The sequence below is a fragment of the Blastocystis sp. subtype 4 genome (assembly GCF_000743755.1).
Source record: "Blastocystis sp. subtype 4 strain WR1 chromosome Unknown seqid_0818, whole genome shotgun sequence".
NCBI lineage: Eukaryota > Bigyra > Opalinata > Blastocystidae > Blastocystis > Blastocystis sp. subtype 4.
In genome coordinates, this window is record NW_014568729.1 from 1 (window position 1) to 2,423 (window position 2,423).

General features: G+C 38.1%; 1 protein-coding gene across 1 annotated transcript; it reads right to left on the reverse strand.

Moving 5' to 3' along the window:
* Window positions 1–422: 422 nt before the first annotated feature.
* Window positions 423–1,063, reverse strand: JH06_5903 (hypothetical protein; the record flags this gene model as incomplete). Its single annotated transcript, XM_014669245.1, is given in 2 exon segments — window positions 423–865; window positions 877–1,063. The coding sequence occupies 2 exon segments, from the start codon at window positions 1,061–1,063 to the stop codon at window positions 423–425; spliced, it is 630 nt and encodes a 209-aa protein (XP_014524731.1).
* Window positions 1,064–2,423: the final 1,360 nt, after the last annotated feature.

The following is a 2,423-nucleotide window of genomic DNA, read 5'->3' on the forward strand; positions in this document are numbered from 1 at the left end:
TATTCGAAGTCCCAATTATTTGGGAGAAGTGATGATTTACTCTTCATATGGTCTGGTGGCCAATGTATTCATTAGATATTCGATCAATTCGTAGCATTGGATTCCGTGGATAATTCTGATATATGTTTGGGTTAGTGTTTTTGCGACACGTATTATCACAAAAGAAAAGCGAATGGAACGGTATGAATGAATGGGAAGGTGAATATCAGATATCCTGAATGGAAGGAGTATAAGAAGAGAACGAATTGTATAGTACCTCTCAAGTTCTTTTATCACTTATTCGAGAAGAAGAAGAGTGAATGAAGTGTTTGTTCAATAACAGAGTATTGGGATATTGCATATTTGAAAGTGGATTGTTGTGAATCGGTCTGATATGTTGAGTTCATAAACAAAGAGAATATCAACAAGGCTCAGTCTCATTGTTAGGATAACAATGTATCACCCATCTCCCAGTTCCAAGTGAAACGACATTGATCAATATCTCTCTCATTAGTCATATCATAATACCAGTAGTTGTTAGCATACGTAGTAGAACACATTGGAGAATATATAACAGTCAGTTGCATAGCACGAATACTCACTCCAGTCTCAGCTCGATCACAAGCATTTCTCAAAGCAACATCAAATCCATCATTGTACTCTTTGTAAGCATTACCGTTGAAGTTCATCTGAGTCAATTTAGGGAAATTCTCCTTATCAGTACATATTGTATAAAGATTTAAAACGATGTTATCTATTACCTCCGTGACATTTGTTGTAGCCTCATGAGAAGCAGCTTTGTGACCAGTCACTTGCAAGAATTCAAGATTCTTGAAGTATCCCTTATCACGATTATCAACCATCCATTGAATCAATGTGTTCCCATCTGAAAAGTACCATCTCCAAATACAATTCGAGAAGGACGAGTGAATTCAGAAAGAGAGATGAGAGGAATAGCAAGAGTAGCATCAACATATCTCCCAAGTTTGTAATCAGAATAGAAGTACATATCAATAGGAGATGGATTCTTCTTAGTTTGAGCAGCAAGAGATGTACGGAACAGCTCAACAGAAGGCTGAGTCATTCCAGAAAGAGCAAGAACTCGAGTGTGCTTAAGAGCCTTAGTAGGGAAAGCATCTCTCACAGCCAGATATCTCCTCAGGACTTCAATATCAGAAATGATCTGATCAAAACAAGTGGTATTGGATTCATAATTGGTATTGTCTCCAAGAATGAAAGGATCATAAACAGGGAACCATGGTTCAGGAGTAGGAGTGACAGTGGGAGTAGGAGTAGGAGTGGGAGTAGGAGTAGGAGTAGGAGGTAGAGTAGGAGGTAGAGTAGGAGGTTCAGTAGGAGGTTCAGTAGGAGGCTCAGTAGGATTCACAATTTCAACTTCAACTGTTGTAGTTTCCTCAATCTTCTTCTTCAATTGTTCAGCTAATTGCATATCCATTTCACTTCCACTTGTTGTCAATCTCACAACAGAACTCAATGTGTTATTACCAATCTCAATCACATCAGCACTTCCACTTCCAATATCTAATCATCAAATCATTCTATCATCACTCACTCACCAATATCAGTTCTTCTGTCTTACCAAAACTTCCTTCTTCTAATGTGATGTTCTTCACAACAGGCAATTCACTCAGATTGATCACAGTCACATTCGGGAATGAACCCTTTCCAAACACTGTCTCTTCCAAACTATTCTTCATCACAATCTCTTTCACTCCAGAGAATGAAGGAAGATCATCAACACTAACAGATGAATTCCCACTCTTTGAATAGGCGATATTGGCAATCATTTGTTTTGGATTGTTCATGAGATTGTATGTATTGAAATAGACAAATGAACTCTTATCAATCTTTGTTGAGATCAATTTGGGTTGATCAATCATTACGAATTGTTGAGCCTTTGCTCCATATTGTGATTCCTTGTCTGTTCCTTGGAAACACTTCTTACCAATCTCNACTTCTTTGATCATCTTCGAATCGATTGAGAATACAGATCCTGATTGACACACTTTGTTACCCAGTTTCATGACTTCGAGATTGGGTGTTCCATTTGTGACAAATGAAGAAGTGGATTGGAAAGGAGCACCCTTCTCTCCCTTCTCTCCTTCAATCTCAATCATCTTCAGATTCTGTAGATTTGACATCTCGATATTCTTGATCTGTGTGAATGATCCAGCTGGAATCTTCATCTCTTGTAACATTCCATTGTTCTTCAGAGTCAACTTTGGGAAGTCGAATCCAATCTACGACCTTCAAAGGAACCAATTCCATTGAAACAATCCTCTCCCACTTGAATTGAATGAGCAGAGAGATCCTGAAGAATGAGAGAATGTGTGATAGGGAAGGAATGATTGTGGAAGAGAATGGTGTTCAATTGAGTCAATCCTATGAATGAATAGAGAAAGATATGATAACCAATGATAGTG